Raw genomic sequence first — 26892 nt, forward strand, 5'->3', positions numbered from 1 at the left:
TTATATTTTATTTTATTTCATATAAGGAGGTAAAGTTTCAGATCGACTAAACAATATTACATTCAGTTGGCTGATACGTTACTGTGACGACTGCTCTTTTGGTCTCATAGACATTATACTGTTGCAAACATAAATTGTGAACAAGGAGTCCGATATACCCGTTCCATATTAAAGAAACCATCATTTCACATCCAACTTTCGTCCTCAATTCTAATTCAATAAAAAAAAGCCGCTTTCTGCAGAAAATTATACAAAACAAAGGTACAAGTTCGTAAAAATGTCGACAAACAAGGCACCATCTAAGAAAGGTTCCAGGCCAGGCAGGAAGCCACTAACAACAGAGCCAAAAAATAAAAGGACAGCCCAAAACAGGGCAGCGCAAAGGGCATTTCGTGAGCGTAAAGAGCGGAAAATGCGTGAGCTGCAGGACAAAGTGAAGAAGCTTGAGGATGAAAAGTTACAGATCACGAACGAAAAGGAGCTTCTCAGATCGCAGGTGCAAACATTACTTCAGGAGTTGTCAAGATTTAGGAATGAACAACTTACTGATTTACCACAGCAGCAATCTCCGTACTCTGCCGTCGACCCTTCTGACTCATCAATTTCTTCTGGAACCACCCCTGAATTTTCAAACTCTATGCACACACCTCAGTCCTCTGCTACTTCAACTACAGCCATGTCGATATCCGGAGGAGGGAAGAAACCGATCACTTTTAGCAATGATACGTACAAATTTCCAAGTGGTTGGAGTTTTAGCGGATCAAACAATAAAGAAATCAGGAGTGAGCTCGACCAGTCAAACTTCAAGGGTGACTTCGACGAGGGTGTGAGTCATTTCTGCTCAGAGCTTAATGAGGCATGTGGCACGAAAAGCTGCCCATTTCCTAAGAGTAAGAGGCAAGAGCTGGAGGCCAAGTATGCTGACAGCGAAATTTTAAATCATAATAGAACACCAACATTGAAATCCAACGATACTTCAGGTAAAGTGTCGGAGATCGGTGTACAGAAAGGATTTAGTAAAGCCACATCTGTTGGTGCTCCCTTTTTCAACCTGATCAAGAGCCAGGCTCCGGCAGCTGCTAAGCCATCAGACGAAATGAATTTTCTTTTAGATTCTATGGGTGTGGATCCATCTGTATCTACGTCTTCATTTACTACACCAAACCCAACGGCATTTAACGAAGAGGAATTTTTGGCAGACAACTTCTCCTCTGCAATTAAACGCAACACCGATAATTTGGAAGATGACACATTGGGAGGCCTAGTGACGGAATCTTCCAAGTATGATCCGTTGGATGAGATTTTTGGTTCAAGTGCTGCTGTTGTCGCCGATGGTATAGACGGATCTTTAGGAGTATCAGCTGATACTGGTGATTTAATCAACAGCTACATATCGCCAACAACGCTGCCTGCATTTAGTACAGATGCTGATGGTAATGCTGTGGTTAAGGACGAGACGGACAAAATTCCAAAAGCTGATAGTAAGGTAACGACACAGAGTAACTCTGATGTCGTTCCTGATAGTAATAAGAGTCTTATGAAATGCTCGCAGATCTGGGAGCGGATAACTTCGCATCCAAGATTCTCCGAAATCGATATCGATGGACTTTGTAAGGAGCTTAAGGAGAAGGCTAAGTGCAGCGAGCACGGAGTTGTTGTCGATGGTAAGGATGTTGGCAAGTTGATAAATGATGCCGTTGACAACAACAATCATGAATCTAAGGTTAAAGAGAATCACTTTTTGAAAGGTGTTACTTGCTGATTCGTTTTAATGTCTGCTCGTTACTGCGCTGCTTCCTCCTTATTTTAAATTCCCTTACATTTTTATTTCAAGCTTCTTTTTTCTTTTGTTCTTCTTTCTTGTATGCCCTTTATAACATCTGGTCATTTGATTAATTCTGGTGGTTTTCGGTATTTCCTATAGTTCGCTATAATATAAAATTAATTTATCTGGTATTAACGTTTCTGTACTTATTTGTGAGGACCATGAAAGGATTTAAATTCAAGTGCTGAAGTTTCCCAGAATACGACGCTCTTTACGAGTTACCACTATTCGGGCACACCAATTTTTCTAGGCTTCATTCGGCTTGTTTATTAATAAAAAAATTGACTCCCTGCCGGAAGTTTTTCGCGGTCTCGTCTTTTTGCATCAGCACTATAAAGTGTTTATTTTTTTGATTTTCTTTGGCTCTGATTTCAGACAACAAGAATTGTGGAAAAAAAAAAAAGGAAGGTGTTGTCATTTTCGATTCGAGCGAACAGGGAGCACTGTCAACAAATTTCTTTAAGTTTTAATTCGTAAGATCTAATTATTCAATCAAAAGGGAAGGTTCAAACATCAGACTTAAGAACAAGCCGATATTTCTGTTGAAAGGAAGGACAAACTTTGCAAGTTTAAGAAAGTGCTGATAATTTTCATTCTTGATTCAGTTGGACGGAACTTTTGTTGATATTTGGTCAGACTTTCAGTGCCCATTTTGAAAGTTTACAGGTTATCAGAGAACAGAAATCGACTGGTATATATACACTTATAGGCGTGGATAAAACCAATTAAAGCATACGTGATACATTAAAGTGGACACCTGAATACACAACTGGTACAACGGACAGTCTTATAAGTTAGATTTTTCACACTGCACAAAAATGGCTGACATTTATGAAATCGAAGACATTGATGGTGTCCGTTTTAACTGGAACGCATTCCCTGTTACGAGGCAGGAGGCTGATAACATGTCCTCACCTGTCGGATGCCTGTACACTCCTCTTCTGGCTAGAGATGATCTTCCGGTGGCAGAATACGATCCACAGGTTTGCAGAAGATGCCGTGCTGTACTGAACGTGTTTTCGCAGATTGACTTGGGATCTAAGACATGGGTTTGCACACTCTGTAACTCCAGAAACCCATTACCTCCTCATTATGCAGGAATAACGGCTGAGAACCTACCATTAGAATTGAATCCACAATCATCTTCTATTGAATACATTTTATCTCGTACACAGCCGCCACCTCCTCCATGCTATATTTATGTTGTGGATTTGTGCCAGGAGCCGGAAGACCTCGAGTCTTTGAAGAAGACCTTGATCACAACTCTTCCATTGCATCCTCCTGGGGCACTTGTTGGTCTCATCACCTTCGACTCCGTTGTTAACGTCCACGAGCTTGGCTTCAAGTCATGTTCCAAGACATATGTCTTCAGCGGAAGCCACGAATACGAGTCTGTTGCCGCACAGAAGCAGCTAGGCATATACGGAAACTGTTCTAGAGACTGGATGCGTCAGTTGGAAGGATCCGCACCTGTGAAAGCTCCAGGAGCTGGTGCAGCTGCCCAGTTCGGTCCAATTGCTTCTACCGTTGGTAGATTCCTTATTCCAATAGGTGATGAGGATTCCATCACACGCCTCACTAAGACTATAACCTCATTAGAGACTTCAAAATGGACAGTTAAGCCTGGCCACAGGGCTGTGCGTGTTACTGGTGCTGCCCTAGATATAGCTTCATGCCTTATTGACGGTTCCTACACGCAGTGTTGTGCCAAAGTTATGCTTTTCAGTGCCGGTGCCTGTACTTTTGGCCCGGGTAAGATTGTTGGCACTGAGCTCAAAGAACCTATTAGATCACACAGTGACATTGACAAGGGTTCGGCTTCGCATTACAAGAAAGCCGTGAAATTCTACCAGAAGCTTGCCACAAAGGCCGTTGGCTCAAATGCTGCCAGGGAGAATACCAAAGACAAATTCTTTGACCATAATGCATCCTCCAGTTTCTGTGTTAATATATTTGCAGGATGCTATGATCAGACTGGTGTCTACGAGATGCTCCCTCTTGCCAACAAGACAGGCGGTGTTGTTGTTGTGACGGATTCCTTCCAGACTTCCATCTTCAGAAACTCATTCTTTGAATTGTATGCTAAGGATGACAATGGATATCCATTTGACTATTCTGCAGGCAGCTTGGATGTTCTCACATCTCCGCGTTTGAAAGTTGCGGGCTTGATTGGTCATGGTGCCTCTCTCAAGGCAGATGGTGAAAATGTTGCTGATGTTGAGATTGGTGAAGGATTTACTCATCGGTGGAGTCTTCGCTCTATTTCTCCTAGACACACATATGCAATCTTCTTTGATATGCAGACTGTTGGCTCCGTGGAGCAACGTACATCGTCAGTTCCTGAGGTTTATATTCAGTTCCAGACTACATACAGGCATACTGACGGAACTGTTAGGATGAGAGTGACAACATTGAGTAGATTAACATCTAATTCCACGGATTTATCCTCCACATTCGACCAGGAGGCGGCTGCAGTCTTGTACGCTAGACTTGTTGTTAACAAGCTTGAGAGAGGTGGTGAGTACTCTGACCTTCTTCGTTGGATTGATAAATCACTTGTCAAGCTCTGTACCGTTTTTGGTGATTATACTAAGGGTGATGCCAACTCGTTCAGGCTGTCTAACAAATTCTCTCTTCTTCCACAGTTCATCTATCATCTCCGGCGTTCTCAGTTCCTTCAGGTGTTCAACTACTCACCTGATGAGACTGCCTTCTACCACCATACTCTTCTTCGGACTGATGTTAGGGATTCATTGGTTATGATTCAGCCAACTTTGGTGCGTTTTCTTGCAGATGGATCTGAGCCAGAGCCTGTGCTATTGGATTCTGCATCATTAAAACCAGATGCAGTCTTACTTTTGGATGCATTCTTCTACACTGTCATCTACTATGGAAGAGTTGCCGCTGAGTGGAGAGATGCACATTATCCAAAGGATGAATATCCTGGGGTCTACGACATGATGGATAAGTCTAGAGAAGAAGCTGCATCTTTAATTGCCGACAGATTCCCTCTTCCTAGATATGTTACATGTGACGAAGGTAAATCACAAGCTAGATTTTTGTATTCCAAATTAAATCCTTCCGAGAATGATAACAACCAATTTGTTGGAGGCAGAATGGGCGGTTACGTTCCTGACGAAGGAGAGGCATCTGTTGTCCACACCGAGGATGTTAGTTTGCGGACTTTCTTCCAGCACTTGGCTAAGCTGGTTGTTAATGCTAGCTGAAAGCTACTATAGAATGGAAATAAAAATTGTCCTTTTTTCTTCTTATTGTTACTTCTTTTTATATATTAGCTTTTTTTATCTCGCCTTTTCTTACTCCTCTCCATCATATATCTCTCTCTCTCTTTACAACTAAATCTTTATTTTTTTCTTCAATGCTCTGCATTTTATAATTGTTCTATTTTGAATTTTATAACTTGTAGGGGGGATTGTGGTGGTACTTTATTTCAAAGCTACTTTTCTTCTTTTTCCGTTTTGTCAGATATTAATCATAAATTAAGCGATAAGAGAATTTCGCTGGAAGGGGAAGTAAATAAGAAAGAAAAAATAATGGGGGAAAACGACTCTGATTGGAAATGGTACCATCCAATCAGCATAACATAACCTTTATGAAGTTAAACGGGTATATGTATGCAATTCGTATAAGCGCTTTTTTCTTTTTCACTCATCGAGGGTATATTTAATAAAATAATCATAATTTAAAAGGAGCTCCATGTCCAATCGCTGGGAACACCTTTTGCAACAGAACTTTTTCTTCTCTTGCCTTCTGATTTGTTGGTATTTTCCAAAACGTCTAAATCCTTGTGATCAGACTCAAACTCCGACCCTTCACCTAAAAATTCAATCCATGCCTCATAACACTTAAAACAGACTTTACTAAACTTCGAATAGTCCACTGAGGTAGATCTGGAGGATGCAGTAGAATCATGTGAAATAACTTTAAAGAGCTGTTCACTCAAAGATCCATTTGAAGAGCAAGCGGTACTATCATCCGTGTCGGAAGATCTCTTGAGTCCAGGATCAGATGTTATTGCACAAAGTTCCTTTCTGTCCTCTACTGGGTAGGGATTCTCAAACTTCGCTAATAAATTAAGATTCGCTTTTTGTTGTAAGCAATCGGCGCAGAACAAATATCCACAGTGTCTGCAGTGATGCCTTCTTCTCACCATAGTAAATGGCTTTTCACATGCTTCACAGTAATTACTCGAATTATTTGGCTTCCAACAAGAATGGGTTGGCTCGAGTTTTGAACTATAACCCAATCTGAACAATGAAGAGGAGCTGTGTAGTAATTCACGAGAAAGAAGCTTGTCTTCAATTGACATAATCCTGGACGATGCTTTTAATCTGAGGTTGGCTGTGCTACATTTGTTGCTCAGAAGACCAGCTTCCGAGAATGGCCCCCGTCTCATATTCTGATTTCTGTTAGGAGGGGTGTTATTATCCTCCTCTGTCGTGGATTTGGGTATTATAAGCGAATCTTTATCGATGGCCCTTAAAACAGGAGGGATATAACCTGGCAAAGTACTTGGCTCATCTATCTGACGTAATCGTTTCTGGGAGGACGTGCTTTTAAAGCCAGAGAGATATAAAGGTCTAGCCTGCTCGGTCTGTTTTGCAACATGACTATATTTCTGGTTATCGCTTGTTTCATTATCGGATGTATCATCTAACTCAATAGTGGTAGTTTTTCCGGGAGAAACTCCTGATGAACCGGAAGATGCGATAGACTTTTTGCGAAAGGTATAAGCATGAAGCAGAAACCCGGGTGTTGCGGCCTCTTGATGAATATTTTGTTGCTGTTTCTGCTCTTTCAACACATCTTGAGAACTCTTAGCCCGTTCCGGAAGCTCAAATTCTGCAGGCTTGTAAGAACTATTGGCTGCCGGAGACATAGACCTTTTTTGGGGATGTAACAATCTCTGTTGCTCACTTGTACTCAACAGATTAGGTGTCCCGCTCTTGCTAGTACCAGAAGAATGAAAAGTATTTAGATTTGACATTCGTGGAGCACGAATTTTTTCGTCATAGTCATAATCGAACGACAGATCGTTTATTAAGTCATCTGAAAGCTGGTCTTTATTCTTGAGAATTCCTCTGTATTTACAGTAAAATTTTCTGTGATCACAATCATGATCAACACGATCACAACGTTGAGGAGGGAAATCATGTATTATAGAAATCTGGGAGCAACGCCCAGACCTTGTTGTGTTCACCATAGGCTTTTTGCTAAACGAGAAGTTTGATGGTTGCAAACTGGATGATGCATTTTCTGAATCGGTTGTATTCAGTTGCTGATATGACACACCACCATTTCGGCTGTCAAAAGCAGTATCAGCCATTTGAATGAATGCTTTGTGAGGAGTTTTGGATGCTTGTATATATTAATATTTCGATGTTATCGCCTCGTTTACGGAAGGTGAAATCAAATACGAAGCAAACTGTAAGAATTATGCGTAAAAAAAAAAGATAGAAGTGATAGGATCAAATATATAAATTCAGAGGAGAATGTTTACCAGCAGTAGCTATCAATCAGCTATCATATCTGCGGCTGCACTTGACAGGAGTGTGAAGAAAGCTCTTACGTACAAAATTGAAAGATAGGGCAAATCGAATGAAAATAACAATGCAGAATAAGAATAACAACAAGGAAGAAAGCTGACAAAGCGCCTTACCATTCTAGGAAGGGAAGAATTATCAGAAATTAATTGTTCTGCAGAGGTTGTAGCTGGCTTCGGGATGAATAAATAAAAAAAGAAGAATAGCTAAACTTACCAGAACAAACACCTAGGATGCATTGAAACGAACTACAGTCGACTGGCGAGGTTGTTCGCGAACAATAGTAAAATAATATTTTTTTGTGCGTTGGGTAGTGAATTTACCGATGGTTTTTTACTGATAAGAAAAAAAAAGCGGCTTAACTAAACAAATTCTACAAAATTGGCGTTTCCAGCCAGTGAACAAACATAATAATATATCATCGTCTTTGTCCACTCTATCTTTGCTTTCATCATTAATGCGTACTTACCATATCTCTCGTACTTGCTAATTTACAACTTGTAAAGATAAGAACAACTGCCTTCTGCGATCTATCATTTTGGTGCGTACAAATACTTCTCAAAGCTGAATGCAGGTACAGTACTGAGACTTTTCCAGGGACATACGTGCAACAAATGATTATTCATGATTCAACTGAATTAAAAGAAACCTCGTTATAGAACTGTGAAGTTATAATTTCAAGCTAATTTGAATTTATATGCGCTGAATTTCACTTCTCACTTTATTTATTTGTTCGGTGATGCAACTGCAAGTACTTGTGCTATTGATAATATTTTTCTGTAGGTTCGCTGTATCAATGAAGACTCTTTTCTGATTGGCTACCACTCCATACTTATCTTAAACTTTTTCCCGGTCAAAAAAAAAAAAAAATTAACGTGAGTAAAAAATAGGCTTTGTCGTTCGTAACAGAAATGGTGCACGGGTGCTATATGCTTTTTTTTAAAACTGCTAAATAGCGAACGAAGCGCGGACGAAGCCTCGCCATTAGATCAGGTACTAATTTTCTTGATCTCTGTCCCTGGTTGAAGTTCATAAGGCACGACTTTGAAACAAATGTGCTCACAATTTGACTTCAGGTCATTTAAAATACATTAAATTTTGTGCTATTTTAATGCTATTTAAAAATTTGCACATTATGGGAACATAACATTGACAAATTCCGAAAAGCAATCCTGTAATTACACGATTGGTGATAAGAACTGTGTAATCCCGGAAATAAATAGAAGAAACTAAAACAGTAATTTTAAATAGACCTGACTTCTTTTCCTAAAATAAGACAAGAATTTGCATTGTCAGAGCTGTAAAAAGAGAAAAAGTATTGGAAATAGAAGAACACAAAGTAAAGAAGAAGTAATAAATAGGGAAGTTGGTAAGACTGTCGGTCTGTAAGATGATTCTTTAAAAAACTATTTAGCCCCGGTAAGATATTTTGTTGTAAAGAGGTATTCGTTATTGTTTTTGAAAACACCAACAGAGGAAGCTCTCAACCACCAAATCAACCTCGTTGGGGAAGATTCTGTATTACTGGGGTAAATATTAATATAAACTACCATCCCTTTTATCGTATAAGATAACTTTACAATTTAATAATGATTAACTATGCTCGATATTAATAACAACTTTAATTACTACCACCTTCTAAATCTCACTTGAAGGTCCATAAATATGAAAATGATAATACCACAGATCGATTTATCAGATATGTGGGAAATATGACTTTTTAACAACAACAAAGTGTGCATATATATATGTAGAACATCAGGTATTTTATCTGGGCTGATTTCATCCTGAATTACAAAAGCGGAATTAATCAATAGGCGTCAAAATATAATTGAAAAATGGAGTCGCTAAGTAATCAGAGAATAAAACACGGAATTGGATTCTGATTTAGGAAGGCAATTCCATAAATATTTTTATTGAATTAGGAAATTAAAAACTTTTTTATTCTTGTTGTGTGCGTTTCAGGATGCTGATTCCGCTTCAACGCTTTAGACCGCTTAAACTCGCATAATCGTCGTTAGGGTTCATCGCATGGCTTTAAAGTCATCTATAAAACCTGAAAGATCATGTCTGCTCCTTAAATTTGATAGACTTCGCCTGTGATGGAGGGCTATCATACTTTCTGGTGCCGACCAATTACATTGCTTCAAAAAAATTTTTGCCTCAATTATGCCGGGAAGAAGTCATGCGAGGAAATTCAACAAATTTCAGCACCGGTCCAAAATGTGAATGTGAAAGTTTCTAGTTAACGTTGGAAGGAAGTACACCAAGCCAACATGGGTTGGATACCTATATTTTAAAAAAAGAAATGTGTGCATTCATGTGAAGGAAAGGCTGCCAATCGTAATCACACATCAAAATGCCCGTCAAAATGCCGAAACGGTGCCCTTTTGCATCATTTTAAGCCCTTAAGAAGACTTTTCGTCATAGGAAATATAACTTTGCAAAATATGAAGAAAACTTTTATCAAGTCTATTGTTCTCCGCCTCGCAAAAAATAGCTTTTCAAAATTTATTCACAGAAACTTATAGTATATGCTTAAAAGATGACTTTCTGTCAATTAGGTAAGCCTTTGGAAGCAGAGTAATCTCCAAGTAAAATTACACAAGTATGTAGTTAAACTTTAGTAGGATCTATATCTTGATTGGCGTAACTTGCTTGGAATTTTAGGTAGGTCGTCTGACAAATTTTTGCATGCATGTGTCTGTGTTCTTTATCTAAAGAACCGGGTCCATCATTTCTATTGTTCGAATAATTTTGTTTTATTTTCGTTTCTCAAGTTCGAGACTATCGCATTATCAAATTCGATCCAACTCAGATACATAAGAATATATCTATATATATATATATAGGTGTATTTCTGCCTATAGAAAATGGACTACGTATTTGTTTGATCAGTCTTATTTTCGAATTTTTAACTCTTTCTATCGGTTATCTACCCTGACTATCTATTGCTCAACCGTATTCCATAGACTTTCAAATTCAAATGAGCGGCTCTAAAAAGGATCTCACAGAGATGAACACACGTTCTCTCTCGATGGACAGTGATGCAGCTGAATTAGCCAAGATGGGATATAAACAAGAATTTTCAAGGCATTACGGATTTCTTTCCACATTTTCATTTGCACTTTCTATTTCCGGTTTAATGGGAACCATTTCCATCACATATATGTATCCACTCATCTCTGGTGGTCCGGCAGCCGGAGTTTGGTGTTGGTTTATTGGATCAATTGGTTGTCTTTGTATTGCATGGTCTGTCGCTGAAATTACTTCATGCTTTCCTACATCTGGGGGTATGTACTACGTTATTACGCATGTTGTTCCAAAAAAATGGGTCCCCGCACTATGTTGGACTGATGGCTGGCTTTATTTCACCGGTGCATTAACCGGTACCTGTTCGACAGATTTTGGAGCTGCAACACTACTTTTGCAAACCATTTCCATGCATTCGGATTATTCATATATTCCATCAAAGGGTCAAACTACTGCTGTTGCCATATTGATTATGCTATCACATGCTTTGCTTAACTCGCTTCCAGGTGATATTCTTTCTAGAGTGACGAAATACTACTGCATCATCAACATTGGAACCACAATTGCTTTGATTGTGACTCTATTGGTCAAGTGCCCAAAAATTAATACCGCCGAATTTACATTCACAAAGGTCGTTAATTCAACAGGATGGGATTCAAATGGTTGGGCTTTTCTCTTTGGTTTTTTAGAGGTTTCTTGGGTCATGACTTGCTATGATGCGACGTCGAGAATATCGGAAGAAGTGAAAGATGCTGCTCTTTATACACCCTTAGCTATTGCATCCGCACTTACAACTACTGCTGTCCTTGGTTGGGTTCTAAACGTTGTGATCACTTTGACCATGGGAACAGATGTGACTGGAATTATTAATGGTGTTTCTGGCCAGCCAATCGTGGAGATATATCTTCACGCTATGGGAAAAACAGGCGCAACTGCATTTTTGGCACTTGCCTTTCTTATTATTTGGTTCACCGGTGCTACAGCTACATGCTATACCTCGAGATCGTTGTGGTCGTTTGCCAGAGACAGAGGACTTCCATTTTCAGATTTCTGGCACCACATCACACCAAGAACAGGTGTTCCAACACGTTGTGTTTGGTTGGTTTGTGTAATCAACTGCCTTTTGACACTCATAAACTTGGGATCTACCATTGCCATGAACGCAATCTTTTCCGCATGTGCAATTTGTACTGATTGGTCCTATATTCTAGTTATCTTCTGCTTTGCCGTTAATGCCCGTAAGATGGGTGTTGCTAAGGGACCATTCAATTTGAAGAAGCTTTCGCACCCAATAATGTTTGCATCATGTGTTTGGACTGTGTTTGTGTCTATCGTCTTTGTTTTCCCTAACTATATGCCGGTCACCAAGGAAAACATGAACTACACTGTGGTCATTCTAGCTGCAGTTTTCTTCTTTTCTGGTGGATGGTACTTGCTGAGTGCCAGAAAATGGTACAGTGGTCCAGTGGCTAACGTTGTCGATAGCTCTGACTCTACAGTTGAGCAAGCAATAACGCAAAGTGAAACCAACACTTTAGAAATGTCTTCCGAGTCTGACACCAGGAAGACAAAGGCAAATTCTGATGATAGTGCCTAAAGCAGAAGTAGATAAATTTAGATTTTTACGGATTTTTTGGGGTTTAGATAATTTAGAGGAAACTGGATAAGGCGGGCTTTGTCTAGACTCACTCTGAAGGGATTGTCTTCCGTTTTATTATGCTGTTTAGTTAATGCTTTTATTTAGCGTCTGTCTGTATAAACATAAAATTCATTATTAAAGGAGGTCTGTTGCTGCAACGTAGTATAGTACAATTATGAACCGTTTTTTGAGTACACCCGTACTTTACTTCAGTTTTAATTATAATAAAGCTAAATTTTAGAGCGTCCCAAAGACGAGATTATTTTTCAGATGATGGAACGCGTATCCACTGATCGGATTGATAATTTTTATGTGACATTGAGATAAATCAAATCAAACGTTTGATTTTCACATCTTTCCTCTGTACGAGCAATTTTCATATAGAGTTACATGCGTTTCCAATCAAAAATGTTGGATGACCTCATAATAGAGGTCCAATCAGTTCTTGAGGATGACCACATGAAATTTGTCTTGACTGCAATTGTGGCATTGCTTGTGATTATTATTACATCGTTCATAGTGCAAAAAACTTTGTTCAAGAATAAGAATCGAACGTTCATTCTTACTGGACCGAAGAAAAGCGGAAAGACGTCTCTTTTCTATTATTTAACAACTGGGAAAATACCAGAACTAACAGTTACATCTATAGAGCCAAGTGTTGGTAAACTTAAACTTCATAGCGATGAATATAGTGAGGCATTTGCAGATGTGGTGATTCGTGATTACCCAGCTAGTTCGAAACTCAAAAATCTTTACTTGTATCCGTTTTTGAAAGAGAATATTAGAGGATGCAAGGGTTTAATATACGTCATTGATTCATCCTGCTTTGATTCGAGCTATTGCAATATGGTGGCAAATGACTTGCTCGATCTCTTGAAGATTACAGAATCAATTCCAAATGGCGTTGATATTGCCATATTTTGCAATAAATGTGACTATTTCACAAGCAGAAAGCCTAAAAAGATCAAAGAAATGCTTGAAAATGAAATCACAAAACTTTACAAATTAAAGTTGAGAAATCTAAACAAAGTTTCGTTACACGATACAACAGAAAATGCTGAGGCCGACGAGTCAGAGGAGGAAGATAACTTCGAGGACACACTTAATACTGCATTCCAGCGGGGCGAATTCAAATTCGAGATGCTTGAAGGAAATGTTGATTTTTTGGAGGGTAATGCATTTAAGCAAAAAACAGAGCCGTTAACGGTCTGGTTCTGCGAGAAAGCCGCTAATTAGAATCGTTGAGATATAATTTTGTTGCTTAAAGATATACCTATATGTTCCTGTAATGTTTCAGCTGCTTAATTTCAAGGAAATATCTATTATGTTGCACATAGTCCAATCCTTTTAGTTCTTCTTACTTATTAAATCTGGTGAATGCATATCTGCGTCCCATCCATAAAAAATACCGTTGAGAAAAATAAAAAAAAAATATGGACAACTATATTGTAGATATTTTTGTTGAGTATGAGAACAGCCAGTGCCTCAGAGCACACATACATCTACATTTGAAAAAGGTACAACGCTTTCATCTCATCTTTTTCATCAATTACTTTATTGTGCGAATCAGTACTTGCTTTATATCAAACCAACGGCTGGGATGCTTGACAATGGTCTTTAGTTTGACATCAGCATTTGCTGCTGTTACGTTTATTGGTTTACACTATGCGAATTACATGTTCTCAAAGTATGTTGCTCAGGGTATTTTAGTGCCGATATTGAGTAAGCAATCGACAAGTGACCATTTTGTCACTTCTTTAAACGAAAGATTATACAAACTTGGAATTAGTTACAAAGTCCGAATTTCAGATGGCAGAAAAGCTTCTCAAGCAACGGTGTCCGCATCATACCCATCTGTAAAAGATAAGTGGGCTCCAGCAAAAGGTTATGGCCAAATTTTTACATTCACTAATAATCTACTCTTCAATGCCACGGTTTCATTATCTTTGCAGATAGCGTGTCTATTTTTATTTGACATAGCCGGAGTATTTGACTCCCCGGTGAAAACATTTGATACCAATATTACCTTGTTGTTTCTCACGATCATTCTTTCTTATGTATTACCAGGATGGGTAATCCAGTGCGTGATATATCAAAGGATTAGTAGACCAAACAATAGGAAAATATATGATCTCAAAAGGGTTCTTCTTACATTCTGTGCTATTGAAATAATCTGGTTATTGCTGTTGAGAGCCTGCTCTAGCATCCTTCTGAAATCGGGTCTTCAGCTATCAAAGATGAGCATGTTACAAATGGCATTGTATCGGATATCTATTTTTGGGGTTGTTTGTATGGCAATTTTGAATGGAACAGGGTGCATCAGCTCAATCTTTTCCTTCATTACATTTACAAAGAGTAAAGTTTCGAAGACTGACGTTCTCTCCATAGTGAAATCTTTAAAGCTCGTTGACTCATTGATTTCAAGTCGAAGAGAACGGTTTTCATTGCCAGACAACAATTATAATGACGAATCACTTCTAGATAACGAATTAGTTGTTCTTGAAAGTAATAGGGATGACCTTATCAGACGTCTCGCGTTATCTTCAGAAAATTATCTTCGTAAGGAAGGTGAACACAACTTAACTCGAAAGCTTGAGGCTTTATTTGAGCTAGGACTTCTGGTTTATTGTTCGTATAGGGTCATCAATAACTTTCTGTTTCAACTACCAATGATTATTCTGGCGAAAATCGGAATATTAAATGAAAAGACTTCGGAGCAGGATCCAGTCTCTGCCACTTTAGCAAGGATAACAGTCAAATATTTCAACACTGGTTATAGTTCGGAACAGCTTGCTGTACTTATAGATATTGGATTTGCGGTATGTTTATTTATTTGTTCGTTCAGAAGTGTGGAACTCACATTATCAAATATCGGAAAGGCATTGCTATTTAAAACAGGCTTTGAAGACAAAGCAACGATGAATGCTTCTATCTCCCAATTTAGTTATGTTTTTAATTTGGTCGTTGCAGAAGTAACGGGAGTCTATGTGCTTTCCACAATTTTACTTTTGGATAACGGCAGTCTTCAGAGTCAACCGAAAGAAGAATCCCTAAATTCCGAATATATTGATGCACAGTCAATTAATGTATTATACAGCAGTTGGTTTGGGTTGAGCGCTATCTGCTCCATAATCGGCCTTTACTTATTGCAAAAATTTCAGAATTTTTCAAACAATGACTTTGAGGATGATGAGTACGACGAAGAAAAGCTAGTGGAAGGTATACGGTCGGTATAAACATGCTTAGTTATTCACGCTATCTTTTATAGAAAAAAAAATTAATACATTCTAAACCTTACTCTTTTGCGAAAAAACATATGACGAATTAGTAGTAAATTAAGGAAGTATAAACGTAGGGGAATAACTTCAAAAAGCTATAAAAAAGTGGCTGCTCGATGATATGAATGCTTTTGCTGGTATGTACAACAGCCGTGGAATAATCCAAAAGAAAAGATAAAAATGTAATAGAAGTCTTTTTTTTTCAATAACCTTGAAGATAAGCATCGTGAGATAAAACACACACACACACAAATGGAAATCACGCTAGGAATATTGAATCAAAGTTTCATATCGCATATAATCTCTCAATCTGTTAAGCACATCATTGCACAAACTAACAAAAGGGATCAAACATTAAGCTCCCACACAAAATAGACGAGGTTTGCTTAGAAAAGAATAATAATATCTTCGGGGAAAAATAATTATAGTAACAGAAGTGAAGAAAACAAAAAAAGAAGGCACGTAAGGCAAATATTCAACTACGAGAGATGATTTTTGTTTCACCATCCTTCTCTGAAGATGAACCTTCCTTTTTTATTTTGCTGTCACTACTAGCTTCTTCCTCATCCTCAATGTCATCATCATCCTCTTTGTCCAACATCAATCTCTCTTCTGGGGATAGTTCAGCATACACCTTCTTTTCCATATCTGGTATCTGGGCCATACCATAGTAGCAAATAGCAGCACATCCCAAAATACCGGCAATACAAGAGAAGACCAAGGCAACAATACCTCTAGCAGTAAAACCGGCAGGTAAGTTCTTGACCTGAACGTTTTGATTGGTTAAGTCCAAAAAGTTGTTGGTGTTGGCAGCAGCATTACCGTCATAAGGAACACCGTTTGCATTACATATATCCTTCCAATTTTCAGAAACTGATTGATCTTTCTGGATTTGTTCTGGGTCTTCTATAAGGACAATTGCAAGTCCTTGAAGCAAATGCCACTCAATATGGCAATGGAAGTACCACACACCAGGGTTATCAGCCTTGAATCTAATACGGAAGTAAGATTGTGGTCTGACATAAAGCGTGTCTCTGATCATTGGATATTCTGGAGCAGTGTATGGAGCACTCTCATTGTAAGGGACAGGATCCTCACTGTCAGTGTAATCTGGACCTCTTTCAACGACTTGGAAAACATGTCCGTGCAAGTGGAATGGATGCTTACCGGTATCGTTATTGTTGAGAACCAATTCGACAACTTCATCTTTCTGGAGAACGAAAGAGTTCGTGTTGGTACCATAAACCAACTCATTTGTACTGTAGTTACCAGAGGAAAGAACAGTTCCCAATGCTGGGACCTTTGGAGCAACATACGTGATATTATTGAAGAATGCATAGTTTATACCATCATCTAAGTTGTCCATCACAACGTCGATCTTGATTTGATAGTCGTAGTCATCGTAAAGCTCCTGCTTGTCAACAGGAACCAAGTAGAAGTCATCCAAGAAGTCATCAAGGTAGTTGTCAGAATAATACTCATCAGGCAATGGAGCAGATGAATTGTAAACCACAGCATTAGTGCTGTTCATGTGAATAACACCATCGGTGGTATCTAACATATCCTCATCCATCTTTTGCATGAAAGCATAGTTTTTGGAAGTATCGTTCTTGGTGTGAACCAAGACATCGTATCTTTGAGCAACGGTGATATACAAATAGTCAGTCTCGTTAGGCTCGACATAAACACCATCAACTGCGACAACAGTGAAGCTATGGTCCTCGATCCACACATACTGAGATAGAAAACCACCGATGTTGATGATACGAAGAAGATAAGTGGTGTCAGGTTTGACATTCCACGTTCCGTTAAGAGTGTTGTTGAACAAAAGAGTCTGAGGAATTGGCTCAGCACCAGTTGGGTTAAATCTGTTCAAGAATTCGGGAATCAAGTCGGAAATCATACTATGATACCATTCGGTGATGGTGAGGGTGACATCTTCATCATAATCGAATGGAGCATCATCCTTATCTTCAATAATGAAAGCGCCACGCATGCCATCCATGTATTGTCCCTTGGTATGAGAGTGATACCAGTAACTTCCGTGCTGGTCAGGAACAGTGAAGTTATAAACCATAGTTTCATTTGGAGGAATATCACATTGGGTAAGCATTGGAACACCATCATACTCGTTGGTGTTCTCTTGGAACAAACCGTGGAAATGAAGAGAAGTGTTCTGATCAGGCAACCCGTTGGTCAAGTTGATGATAACTCTGTCACCTTCCTTAACTCTGATGTCAGGCCATGGATATTCGCCATTGCACAACACGACATCCATCTTATGCAATCCATCTGGGTTCTCTTTACCCCATGATGTTGTCCAGTTGTAGACATGCGTGTCAGCAAGCACGTTTCCCAACAAAAGGAAAAATGAAGAAATTAATAGTGGAACCGATCTCATCGCTATGCTATTAAAACTTATCTGGCAAGCTCACGAAGGAGAAGTTTGGATCTTGGAAAAACCAGCGATTGTTGTAATAGGTAGTTGTTAGTTGAAGTGCTTGCAGCAGTTCCTCCTACCTTTATATAATGTATTCAATCGACAAGATGTAAATTTCAACTATCCAAAATTTTCTCCTTTTTTTCGAAGATGCATTTTTCATTCGTTTATTGTTAGTCGTAAATTACCCAAAGAACTTGGGGATTTTTAACTACCCACACACTTGTCTTATTGTATCCATTATTCTTTTTTCTTTGCTCTGTGAATTTACCGATGTTCTTTTATTGTTTTCTACAAAAATGTACAACCAGCGTACTTTTTTTTTCCGTGCTCTCTAAATTCCTGAGACATTTATCTGTATCTAATTGGGCTATTTTTCTAAAAAAAACGGAGGACTTATCCATCGACAGTTTTTAAGCTTAAACTAATATACGGCAGGGATATCCTTCCTACATATGAAAAATAGCTTTACGTCCAGTTATTTCACATTTTCGATCCCTCAATACCTGCTATTAGAATTAATCACTTTGCTATGATTACTATGTCTTGATGATTTGTGAACAAAGTTCTCCCACTGAAAGTGAGTTAGTAGGTACCCAAATAAAATTTCACCAGTTTTTTTTTTCAACTGATTGATCAGATAACCCTGCAGTAGTTCAAAAATCTAGCGCTTATTGTCCGTTGAGCCTTGTTTCCAGACATCATTCACCGCGCTTTTTTCCCTATTGTTGTTTTAATTATTTCAGATACTTAAAAAACTTTTACAGAATTAAAAACGATAACAGCGAGATTTAAGGTAAGTTAATTAATCGAATGATCTTGCTTATTGACACTCATCCTTAGATGATTGTCGGGTGATATTATTGTCCATAAAATTTATGGGGCTAGTCGTCATAATGCCATCCACTCCAACTAATTTGTTTCGTACTAGCTAATATAAATTAATTTCGTAAAAATCCTAAATAGTTACTTGCTTTTATGGGTACCGATTTCTCCTTTAGTGCCTTTTTTTTTGGAAGTTTTACGATAGGTTTGTCCTGTTTCGCCTGGTTAAAAAAGCTTTCCTTTGGAATCCTTGCTCTCAGTATTGCTGATATAGTTTATTATGTATACTGGTAAGAAATAATGTTACTGTATTTATTTACTTCACCTCAAAAATATTTAGCCGTCACAGGCAGCATTACATATATTAATACAAATTAGTATCCAAGCTTTGGCAAATTTCACTCTATTATCCACAAATTTATATAAATGATAATGGAACAAGATGATCGTATTTATCATGCAGAGATATGTTGTAAAGTAGTGTAAATTAGCTTTCTTCCACTCGTGTACATAGTTGTAAAGAACCTAAAAAGAATTGAGTCTTGCTATTAACCTTGCGTTATCACGAAATTTCGTTCAAATGAATATGAATAGTCTGTATTAAATTGAAGGCTGAAATAATGCTTTGTTTATGAACTTCGACACGGGACTAATGAACCGTGAGCATATCATTGTCTAAGCAACATTATTCACCCCTACACCATAATTGAAAACGCGCTTTGTTGATTGACAACACGAAATTTTCAACTTCGGGCGATCCATTCAAAGAAACACCATCGCGTTCTTCGAGGTTAAAGCATTTGTGACATTTTTTTCATTGAAATTTATATATATACAGATCTTACTGCTTTGTTATTGTGAGCATATTCTCAATGTGCAAGGAAACATGGATCGTTTCTTTACCACAAAATCTGAAAACAGAAAAAGAAGTCTTAACGGTTCATCTACTTGCACTAAGGGTGAGAGTACCAATGGCAAAACACCAGCTGATATTTTACAGCTAGCCAAAAAAAATGATAAGAAGAGACATGATGAGTTGATTAAAGCAAAATTGATTGCACTTAAACGTGACAAAAATGATGCTACTACTATTCCTGTGGTAAATCTTATTGATGAGGAGGACAAACCAGACTCGGGGGACAATTTGCAATCGATTAAGTCCAAGTGTTGTAATCGGACACAAAATATTTCTTCACCAACATACAATTTGGCAAGTCTTGATACAGATGCGAATTGTTTAGATATGGTTATAACTGGTGCTAAGGATAAACCTTCCAAGAATTCAATCAAGTTGTCAACTTTGCTGAAAAATGGTAGATTTGATATTGCAGTGAATCGTCCGGTGTTCAATGTTTGCTTGAAGGTTGACTCAAAAATGCTTCGAAATGTTGTGAAAAGAGATATCAGGGTTCCAGCTGAAAATAAAGGTTTTTTGAAGTCTTTTGGAATCCACAATTCACGGAAACCTCACCGACCTTCATTTGAAGAGATCGTAAAGCAATTTTCCGACAATGAAAAGCAAAGAAACACAAGGAAAACAACAGATTATATGGAATTGCCAACTTTGAAGGTTGCCAATTTTTGGATCATGGATGAAGCTGATAAGATTGAATATCAAAATATGATCGCCCAGAAGTTGAAGCTTCCATTTACTTCTAGAAAAGAGCATCTTGAACATCCGTTTCATTTTTCTGCGAATGACTATATGTCGTTCTTTGATAAAAGTTTCAAAGCAGAGACTTGTCCAAAGGTTCAACCTTTTGAGGTTTTCTATTATCCTGAGCGTGATGCCACATATAAAATGAAGGAAGAAGTGAAAAGAGCTCCCAAGGATCCACGTTTTTCCAGACTAATCTCAAACTATGAGTATTTCAGAGAGAATGATTGTACTCAATGGTGTGACCTTTTTAGACCAAAAACTCATAGTGCTATATTACAGAAAAAGGCAACTCGGGAATTCTTATATTCGTGGATTAATGATGCATTTAGCAAACTTAAAAATGTGAATCCAAGAAAACGTCAGCAATTCTTAAAGAGGCAGAGGAAAAAAAACAAGCAGGATTCCGAAATGGGTGATTTTATTGTAGATGATAATGATGGATACGAAGAAGATGGCAGAGAAATACAGAAAGATAAATTCATTCCATCCCTAATTGTGACTGGGCCCATTGGTTGTGGGAAGACTTCATCAATTTATGCAATAGTAAAGGAGGAACTCAACGGCAGTGTATTTGAACTCAATTCCTCACAACCAAGAGCTAAGAAAGATATCAATTTTCATCTCAAACAAATTGGAACCACTCATCTAGTCAACGCAGAGACAGGTATAAATCACGATAGAACAGTCATACTTTTTGATGATGTCGACCTTATAGATGATGAGGGAAGAGATAAGGAGTTTTGGATGGGTGCTAGCCAACTTCTTTCCTATACGTATAGACCAGTTATTTTTATTGCTAGGGATCTTACTACGATACCTTCGAATATTATTGAGGAGTCAACGGTAATAAATTTGGGGCTAAATAGTGCCAAATTAGTTGACAGCTATTTAAAATTAGTTGCACTCAGCAAGGGATTTGACATTGACTCTTCGATTTTGAGATCTTTGCAAAGAGGAGGCATTCGGGGGTCGATAATGCAATTACAACTATTCAGCAATCGTTTTGATAAACTAGACGTGGGTCTAGTAAAGGTTTGTCGGCAGCAAGTTGCAGCTGAAAAATCAGAATCAAAAAAAAACAGAAATAATTTATCATCCATTAAAGGGAGCCCTATTTCTCATCTAAGCAAGTTGAGAAAGCTTGATCTTATGCGGGATATAAAATTTGGAATAAGATTTATAGAATTTACAGAACGTACGGGAGATGTGAAATACTATCATTACAATCACTTGTCTTCTTCTCAGAAATTGTCTTCCGACAGATATCAAACGGTTTCGTTTTACTCACAACTTCTTTTCCCAAGTGGCTCCCGAAAACGGAAGTTACTTTACAATGATGCCTACGATTACACGGAACTCAATCCAGGGGGCTCTTTTGAATATTTGAGTGATATCCGATTTGCTACAGAGGTTAGGCCATTGATAAAGAGTATGGCCAAGAAGGAATACGAACGGATACATAAAATAAGAATTTTAAAGAGAACGGGAGAAGAAAGCAAACTAAGAAAGAATAGACGGATGTTTCATGCAAACCCGAAGGATTTCTTTGAGGATTTGGACTGAGTAAATAAATTACATTGATTATCATAGATGTAACTAATATACAAAATATATTAAACCCTGCGATTGTACCGGTATTTCAATTTCCGTTTTGATGACTTAGAACGCGATTTTCATTGGTTGTTTCGTGACCGAGAAGAAATCGAAAAATGAACAAGCCGCACTGCGTTAAGTGAGTCATTAAAGCCAAAAACAGGGAAGGAGAAATAATTTTTGTGAAAAACATGAAAATCTATGCTTACATGGATATTGGTGGTGAAAAAAAAAAAAAAAATTAGAGAGTGCCGAAGAAACGATTAACTTTCATGTTTATCAAGTGTGATAGTTCATTATAAATTTAACACTCAACCAAATTTACCTGTTCTATAGTGTCAGAAAAACTTGTTTGTATATAGTACATTGGAAAAGCAATGCTTTCAACCGCCGGAATTCGTCGAAATTTATGTAACAAGGTTCGCCATTTAGGCGGATCTTTGTTAACGGCATCACCTATGACGTGTCGAGGATTGGCATCTAGTGTCAATAACTTTGAGCAATACTCCTCTCCTGAAGGCTTTGAGGCAAGGACACCTCCATACACAAAGCTTCTCAGAAATTTACAAAAGGTTCGCCAGGTTTTGGGTGGTTCCGACAAGCCATTGACGTTGGCAGAGAAAATTCTCTACTCACACTTAGTGAATCCAGAGGAACTTGATATTGCTAAGGGAGATGTTGGCAATATCAGAGGTAAACAATATTTAAAATTGAATCCTGATAGGGTTGCGATGCAAGATGCCTCGGCACAGATGGCCATGCTTCAGTTCATTACATGTGGTATGAAGTCTACTGCCGTTCCTGCATCCATTCATTGCGATCACTTGATTGTGGGCAAAGATGGCGAAGAAAAAGATCTTCCAAGATCAATCAAGAACAATATTGAGGTGTTTGACTTCTTGAAATCTTGTGGTGAAAAATTCGGAATTCAGGTCTGGGGTCCTGGTTCTGGTATCATCCATCAGATTGTTCTTGAGAATTTCTCTGTTCCAGGTTTGATGATGCTTGGTACCGATTCCCATACTCCAAATGCAGGTGGACTTGGTGCCATTGCAATTGGTGTTGGTGGTGCCGATGCCGTGGATGCATTGACCGGAACACCTTGGGAATTAAAGGCTCCAAAAATCCTTGGTGTTAATCTTAAAGGTGAATTGCATGGATGGACTTCTCCAAAGGATATTATTACCAAGTTGGCTGGTGACCTAACAGTTCGTGGTGGTACTGGATATATTGTGGAGTACTTTGGAGACGGTGTCAAACAGCTGGGTTGTACCGGTATGGCAACAATTTGCAATATGGGTGCCGAAATAGGTGCCACTACATCTACCTTCCCTATGCAAGACTCTCACTTTGATTACCTTACGGCAACTGGTAGAGGGCCAGTTGCAGATTTGGCTCGTAAAGTGAATAATGAGACTCAGTTGATGACTGCTGATAAAGGTGCCCAGTACGATAAGATCGTTGAGATTGATCTTTCAGCCTTGGAACCTAGTGTGAATGGACCATTCACCCCAGATCTTCGTACTCCTATTTCTGAATTGAAAAGCAAGTGGAGAAAGGAAAGCTGGCCCGGCGAAATTTCTGCAGGCTTGATTGGTTCATGTACAAACTCTTCATACCAAGATATGTCTCGTGCTGCTTCTCTCGTTTTGCAGGCCGAAAAAGCCGGCCTCAAGCCAAAGATTCCATTCTTTGTTACTCCTGGTTCAGAGAGAGTTCGTGCTACTATTGGCAGAGATGGAATTATCGACATCTTTAAGCGTAATGGTGCAAAGGTTCTTGCAAATGCTTGTGGCCCATGTATTGGACAGTGGGATCGCGGTGAAAACAAGCCAACTGGATCTAATGTGATCTTCACATCTTTCAACAGAAACTTCAAAGCAAGAAATGATGGAAATAGGAAAACTATGAATTTCTTGACATCGCCTGATATTGTGACGGCCATGATATATTCTGGATCGATGGACTTCAATCCTTTAGCAGATTCCATTACAACCCCAGATGGTAAGAAGTTCAAATTCAACCCACCGGTTGGAGACAAGCTTCCATCAAAAGGTTTCATTGAGGGAAGAAAGCAGTTCTACCCAGAGATGTCACCTAAACCAAAGCCAAGTGTTGAAATCCAAGTTTCACCTGAGAGTGACAGACTTCAACTTCTCAAGCCTTTTGCCCCATGGTCAGGAAAGGAGTTTACCACTACTGTGATATTGAAGGTTCAAGGTAAATGTACCACTGATCATATTTCAGCAGCCGGTCCTTGGTTGAAGTACAAGGGACATTTGGGAAATATCGCCCATAACACGTTAATTGGCGCAGTTAATAAGGAGACCGGGGAAGTTAACACGGTTTATGACTTTGATGGAAAGTCTTATGGTATTCCAGAATTGATGCAGAAATGGAAGGATGAACAAAGGCCATGGATTGTTGTTGCGGAGCACAACTATGGTGAGGGTTCTGCCCGTGAGCATGCTGCTTTACAGCCAAGATATTTAGGCGGAGAAATCATTCTAACTAAATCTTTTGCAAGAATCCACGAGACCAACTTGAAGAAGCAAGGTATGCTTCCATTGACTTTTGCCAATGAGGCCGACTACGATAAATTACATACTGGTGATGTTATTACTACTTTAAATCTCCGCGATATGATTAAGAAACATGGTGATAATGGAGGATTCATAGATTTAGAAGTCACCAAACGGGATACCGGCAAGAAGTTTGTCATCAAGGCCCGCCACACCATGTCAGCCGATCAAGTTGAGTGGTTCAAAGCCGGCTCTGCAATAAACTATATCAGAGATCAGGCTAAGAACTGATCATGTTACGCATAAGAACGTCTAGTTAATAAATTTACTATTAAGGTAATCAGCTGCTCTGCTTTTTGATATTGTTTTCTCTATCTTCTGTATTAAAATCTATTATAAATGAGCATACACATCAGTAACATAGAAAACTAATACATTAATGCGAACTATGAACCTATTAAAATTAAAAGTCCCTTCCGTACATTTTGCTCCCTTAGTAAACAAATCCAAGGATCTTACCAGAAACATGCTTTCTCTTAGCCTCCTCGTGATCCATGATACCAGCAGATGTGGTCAAGATGATGTAACCGAACTGTCTGGCTGGCAACAAGTTGTCAGTCCACTTCTCAATCTCGTTGATCTTAACGTTGAATCTTGGCTGAATAACACCAACCTTGTTCAATCTTCCATTCAACTGAACGACAACCTTACCAGATCTGTGGTCATCGATGTACTCGAATTCTCCAATGTATCCATGCTTCTGGATAACTCTCAAGAACTTGATGATCACCTTTGAGGATGGTCTGATCAAGACTTGTCTCTTACCGTTCTTCTCGGCGTTTGTGATGGTCTTCAAGGCGTCAGCCAAAACAGATGTTCTTCCCATTTTTGATTTCTAGATCGGTCGAATTGCTTGTATTCAAAATTAAGCGGAAGTGAACACGAACTCACTTTTGGAATAGTTCACCTTCGAATGTCTTCCATCTCTATACTTCAATTTTTCACTCCCATCCCATGAAGCGCGCGAACAAAAATTTGAATTGAAAAATTGGTTCGGGGGGGGGGGAAAAAAAAAAAAATAGTCTCTACAATTAACTCGACTACCTTCATCAAGTTTACATGTAACTACATGTAATATATATCCATTGATAGAAGACCAAGATACTACAAACTGACTTGATATATATATGTACTGGTAGGTTGATAATGTAGAATTGGGAAATAATTAAACTCTACAGGGATCTACAAAAAGGTCTTGAACACCATTTCTTCTCTACAAATATTCCTAATGTTAAATTATAAGAGGTGTGAGGTGTATATCTCAAATCACGTGTATCCAGCTTTCTTGAATTTTGATTTATAGAAAAAATTTTATTCTCCCAGCCTGTGTAGCCCAGCCTTAGTCGCGCTTAGGATGTGCACGAAAATACAGATTTGAATATATGAAGGCTCCATAACAGTACTTACATTTACTTGCTTTATCCTTTTCGTTCATATTAATTAACCAACAAGAAATACATTAAGATGCCTGTAAGTTGAAATTGATGCCATTTAGGTGGACCAACCATTATAACGTCTAAACGCCATATTGTTAAGAGCAGACATAGGGAGCGGAAGTTTAAAGATACAACAAGTAGCATTCGGTGGAAAGCATATGTGTGGATGTTACAAAAGCTTAGGTGACACAAAGTACCACACATTACGTTATTTTTCATGAAGTGGATTATCAAAGACGGTACATGCAATCAAGAATAGCCGGATTTTTTGCATATTGAATATTAATCAACAACTGTGTTCTAAAATAACTTTTACGGCTGGTCTATTTGAAAGAAATTTCTTATTGGAGGAACTGCAATACTAACAAATCTTTTAATATATTATGCAGTCCCACAAGACTTTCAGAATTAAGCAGAAGTTGGCTAAGCACCAGAAGCAAAACAGACCTTTGCCTCAGTGGATCAGACTTAGAACTGGTAACAAGATCAGATACAATGCTAAGAGAATCAACTGGAGAAGAAGAAAGTTGCATCTATGAGTTAGTTGCTATTTGCTAGAGGAAGCTGGCAGTTGTTTTTGCTTAATGGTGATCAGATTGATAAACATGCGGGTTATCACTGTGCCTTTGTAATATGGTGGGATTTACTATCAACTGTGTGATTTATCATTACAAACTTTTGGCCTGATGTTGCCTATACGTTTGCGATATCTCAAATTTTGTTGACACCTTACGGCGGGATTATTGTTAACTTTCTATCTTAGTCTTAATAAGTTTAATACATGTTCTTACATAGGTAATGCCTCTAGTTTTTTGTACGTTGTATGCTTTTGCAATAATCAATGTGGGACGGGTGTACCTGCATTCATTGATCTCAATTTTAGTATGTCGTATGATAGTTTACTGCCTTTCCTGGAATACTTTAATAAAATTTAAAAGCCCTGAAAATATTGAAGTGTTGGACGACCTGAAAAGTTTTAAGAACTGAGACACCCGCAAAAAATTTTCCGCTATAAAA

At 38.4% G+C, this 26892-nt stretch overlaps 10 protein-coding genes across 10 annotated transcripts; 7 read left to right on the forward strand and 3 right to left on the reverse strand.

The window, feature by feature from the left end:
• Positions 1-277: 277 nt before the first annotated feature.
• BRETT_001574 (uncharacterized protein) lies at positions 278-1762 on the forward strand (the record flags this gene model as incomplete). Its single annotated transcript, XM_041280121.1, has 1 exon — positions 278-1762. One exon carries the CDS (start codon positions 278-280, stop codon positions 1760-1762), a length of 1485 nt encoding a protein of 494 aa, XP_041135004.1.
• An 881-nt stretch (positions 1763-2643) lies between these two features.
• On the forward strand, positions 2644-5052 carry BRETT_001575 (uncharacterized protein; the record flags this gene model as incomplete). Its single annotated transcript, XM_041280122.1, has 1 exon — positions 2644-5052. The coding sequence occupies one exon, from the start codon at positions 2644-2646 to the stop codon at positions 5050-5052; it is 2409 nt and encodes an 802-aa protein (XP_041135005.1).
• Positions 5053-5528: 476 nt separating this feature from the next.
• BRETT_001576 (uncharacterized protein) lies at positions 5529-7172 on the reverse strand (the record flags this gene model as incomplete). The annotated part of the gene is made up of 1 exon (XM_041280123.1): positions 5529-7172. One exon carries the CDS (start codon positions 7170-7172, stop codon positions 5529-5531), a length of 1644 nt encoding a protein of 547 aa, XP_041135006.1.
• A 3203-nt stretch (positions 7173-10375) lies between these two features.
• Positions 10376-12019, forward strand: BRETT_001577 (uncharacterized protein; the record flags this gene model as incomplete). Its single annotated transcript, XM_041280124.1, has 1 exon — positions 10376-12019. The coding sequence occupies one exon, from the start codon at positions 10376-10378 to the stop codon at positions 12017-12019; it is 1644 nt and encodes a 547-aa protein (XP_041135007.1).
• Positions 12020-12469: 450 nt separating this feature from the next.
• On the forward strand, positions 12470-13297 carry BRETT_001578 (uncharacterized protein; the record flags this gene model as incomplete). The annotated part of the gene is made up of 1 exon (XM_041280125.1): positions 12470-13297. One exon carries the CDS (start codon positions 12470-12472, stop codon positions 13295-13297), a length of 828 nt encoding a protein of 275 aa, XP_041135008.1.
• A 374-nt stretch (positions 13298-13671) lies between these two features.
• Positions 13672-15297, forward strand: BRETT_001579 (uncharacterized protein; the record flags this gene model as incomplete). Its single annotated transcript, XM_041280126.1, has 1 exon — positions 13672-15297. The coding sequence occupies one exon, from the start codon at positions 13672-13674 to the stop codon at positions 15295-15297; it is 1626 nt and encodes a 541-aa protein (XP_041135009.1).
• Positions 15298-15814: 517 nt separating this feature from the next.
• Positions 15815-17740, reverse strand: BRETT_001580 (uncharacterized protein; the record flags this gene model as incomplete). Its single annotated transcript, XM_041280127.1, has 1 exon — positions 15815-17740. One exon carries the CDS (start codon positions 17738-17740, stop codon positions 15815-15817), a length of 1926 nt encoding a protein of 641 aa, XP_041135010.1.
• Positions 17741-19490: 1750 nt separating this feature from the next.
• Positions 19491-21827, forward strand: BRETT_001581 (uncharacterized protein; the record flags this gene model as incomplete). Its single annotated transcript, XM_041280128.1, has 1 exon — positions 19491-21827. The coding sequence occupies one exon, from the start codon at positions 19491-19493 to the stop codon at positions 21825-21827; it is 2337 nt and encodes a 778-aa protein (XP_041135011.1).
• Positions 21828-22234: 407 nt separating this feature from the next.
• Positions 22235-24670, forward strand: ACO2 (aconitate hydratase; the record flags this gene model as incomplete). The annotated part of the gene is made up of 1 exon (XM_041280129.1): positions 22235-24670. One exon carries the CDS (start codon positions 22235-22237, stop codon positions 24668-24670), a length of 2436 nt encoding a protein of 811 aa, XP_041135012.1.
• A 202-nt stretch (positions 24671-24872) lies between these two features.
• Positions 24873-25265, reverse strand: RPS22A_2 (ribosomal 40S subunit protein S22A; the record flags this gene model as incomplete). The annotated part of the gene is made up of 1 exon (XM_041280130.1): positions 24873-25265. The coding sequence occupies one exon, from the start codon at positions 25263-25265 to the stop codon at positions 24873-24875; it is 393 nt and encodes a 130-aa protein (XP_041135013.1).
• Positions 25266-26892: the final 1627 nt, after the last annotated feature.

Source organism: Brettanomyces bruxellensis, chromosome 4 (genome assembly GCF_011074885.1).
Source record: "Brettanomyces bruxellensis chromosome 4, complete sequence".
Lineage (NCBI taxonomy): Eukaryota > Fungi > Ascomycota > Pichiomycetes > Pichiales > Pichiaceae > Brettanomyces > Brettanomyces bruxellensis.